Source organism: Mastomys coucha, unplaced genomic scaffold (assembly GCF_008632895.1).
Source record: "Mastomys coucha isolate ucsf_1 unplaced genomic scaffold, UCSF_Mcou_1 pScaffold3, whole genome shotgun sequence".
In the NCBI taxonomy this organism is placed as follows: domain Eukaryota; kingdom Metazoa; phylum Chordata; class Mammalia; order Rodentia; family Muridae; genus Mastomys; species Mastomys coucha.
Genome location: NW_022196909.1, coordinates 48,972,111 through 48,974,510, shown reverse-complemented (window position 1 = coordinate 48,974,510; position 2,400 = coordinate 48,972,111). Strand labels below are relative to the sequence as shown.

At 51.2% G+C, this 2,400-nt stretch overlaps 1 protein-coding gene across 1 annotated transcript in view; it reads right to left on the bottom strand.

Annotated features, from left to right (window-relative positions):
• Positions 1-586: 586 nt before the first annotated feature.
• Psmb8 (proteasome 20S subunit beta 8) overlaps positions 587-2,400 on the bottom strand; it is a 3,609-nt gene continuing 1,795 nt past the window's right edge. Inside the window, exons 2-5 of the mRNA XM_031347011.1 lie at positions 2,374-2,394; positions 1,841-1,970; positions 1,140-1,344; positions 587-890 (exon numbers count right to left, since the gene is read on the bottom strand). Of these exons, the coding sequence (XP_031202871.1) occupies positions 802-890; positions 1,140-1,344; positions 1,841-1,970; positions 2,374-2,394 (445 nt within the window). The 3' untranslated portion in view covers positions 587-801. The remainder of the gene's footprint in view (positions 891-1,139; positions 1,345-1,840; positions 1,971-2,373; positions 2,395-2,400) is intronic.

Below are 2,400 nucleotides of genomic sequence, written 5' to 3'. Positions count from 1 at the left end.
ACTCCTGCACGGAGCACTCCTGCGCTGAGCACTCCTGCACGGAGCACTCCTGCGCTGAGCACTCCTGCCCTGAGCACTCCTGCACTGAGCACTCCTGCACTTGCACAAGAGCCAGGAGTTCCCTATTTACTTTCACTTTCTCCTCTGCTTCCCCAACCCCACAGAGTCCTGCTCATCTCTCTATTGTGCTCACACCTTGCAGCCAGGGGTGAAGCGTCATGAAACTGAACCTCAACACATCTTTACATTGAATATCCAATGTCACCAAGGTGCTACTTGAGCGTTCCATCCTCATTGTCATCACGGTAGCCCCAAAACATACACGAGGGGCCACACTGGAGTCCCAAGACCATGACACTCCAGGAAGGGCTGTGGGCCAAATGAAATTGAAAACGAGTCTCCAAAGAGAAAAACGATGGGTGGCGTGGCCTCCTGAGAGATGCAGCCGGCCAAAGGATGTCCAGGAAGGATCTGGTGAACGCCTTCCCAGCCTTCCCAATAGACGCCTCTCCTGATTTCCTGTTTACAACCTAGCCCTCCCTCCAAGGCCCCCACAGCCTGACCCCATTCAGCCACAACACAGAGATGACTATAACCGTATTTTCTTTTATTGTACTTAGAAAGTATTCGTGAGTGCGGTGCTGAGAGGGTAAACACGGCTGTCTGGCTGTGCCCATAGCCTCAGAGCTTTCTCTCCAGCCCAGGTTGGGCCCTTCTTTCTCCTAAGACTAAAGTAGTCCCAGGTCCCAGGGTCTGCCAGCCAGTGCCAGCCAGTGCCGGGGGAAGCCTGCCCAGCAGCCATCACAGAGCGGCCTCTCGGTACTTGTACAGCAGACCACTGACGTCAGAACTCTCTACTTTCACCCAACCGTCCTCCTTCATGTGGTACACTGCGGGCGAGTGAGAAAAGAATATGGCGTCAGGCCTTTCTTCAGTGAGTCTCTGCCAGTGTGGTGTGGTGTAAGTAGCTTTCATGAGCACTCACACCCCACCCCACCCCCCCCACACACACACACAAGCTGAAAACCTTTGTCTGGGACTTCAGCGATCTCAGGCCTGACAATCTCCACTCATCTCGCCAGTCTCCCGACCTAAGCTCTCCCCTTCTCCCAGGTGCTGAGGGAGCACTGCTCTCTTACTGTTGACGACTCCTCCTGAATAGTTGTCTCTGTGCGTAGCATAAGCAATAGCTCTGCGGGCAAGGTCGTAGGCCTCTTCAGGACTGAGGTCCTGCCGGTAACCACTGTCCATCACCCCGTAGGCATACGTGTTCCCACTGCCAGTGGAAAACATCTGTCCCGAGAGCCGGGTCCCATGGTCATTTACGTAGTAAAGTCCTGGTCCCTAGAAGATGGGAAACCATCTCGAGTTGAACTTGGAAATGGTTTATTGATCGTATAAAGATGCAAGTGTGACTTGTGGAGAGAGGGCAACATAGTGATACCATTGTAGAAACATTTGAGTTAAGACAGCACACTTTAGGGGGCTGGAGAGGTGACTCAGTGGGTAAGAGCACTGCCTGTTCTTCCAGAGGTCCTGAGTTCAATTCCCAGCAACCACATGGTGGCTCACAACCATCTGTAATGGGATCTGATGCCCTCTTCTGGTGTGTCTGAAGACAGCTACAGTGTACTCATAGAAATAAAGTAAATAAATAAATGAGTCAAAACAAAAAAACAAAAACAAAAACAAAAAAACAAAAGACAGCACACTTTGGTAAACATCAAAACCTGGAACGAGCATGGGGGAGCGTCCTGATGGGTAAGACACCTCTCACGGGGGAGGAGGGGGAGCACGGGGAGCACGGGGAGCACGGGGAGCACAGGCACAGACCACTCACCTTCTTGTCCCAGCCACAGATCATGCTGCCCATGGAGAGGCCCATGCCCCGGTACTGCAGCATCATGTTGGAAAGCAGCTTTGAGGCCGCAGACACAGAGATGCGCTCCCCATTCCGCAGATAGTACAGCCTGTGCGAGGAGGGAGGAGGCTCAGGGGTGGCAGGTAAGCTTTCATTCATTTTCCCCCACAGAATGAGGGAGAAGGGATTGTAGAGATGAGTGTTTGGAAGGTATGGCCTTGTGTGATGTAAGACTAAAGGAGAGATTTGGAATTTAAAATCTCTGAACCACATTTTAAAAGCCTAGTCAATGGCACCACTCTGCAGGCTAAATGACTGAACGCCAGGTTATCTGGTTTATAAGCAGAGACTCAGGTTCGGATTTGGGAGATTTTTAATCACACAAAGGTTTTAAAAAATAAAAAATAAACTCTTATGGTTGTTAAAATGGATCACCAGGTGGGTGTAAATGACTTTGGACATGGTGGGGGTGGGGGAGGGGCTGAACAAACAAGATGATAACATCCACCTACCTGCATTCCTTGGCCAACAACCTCTCC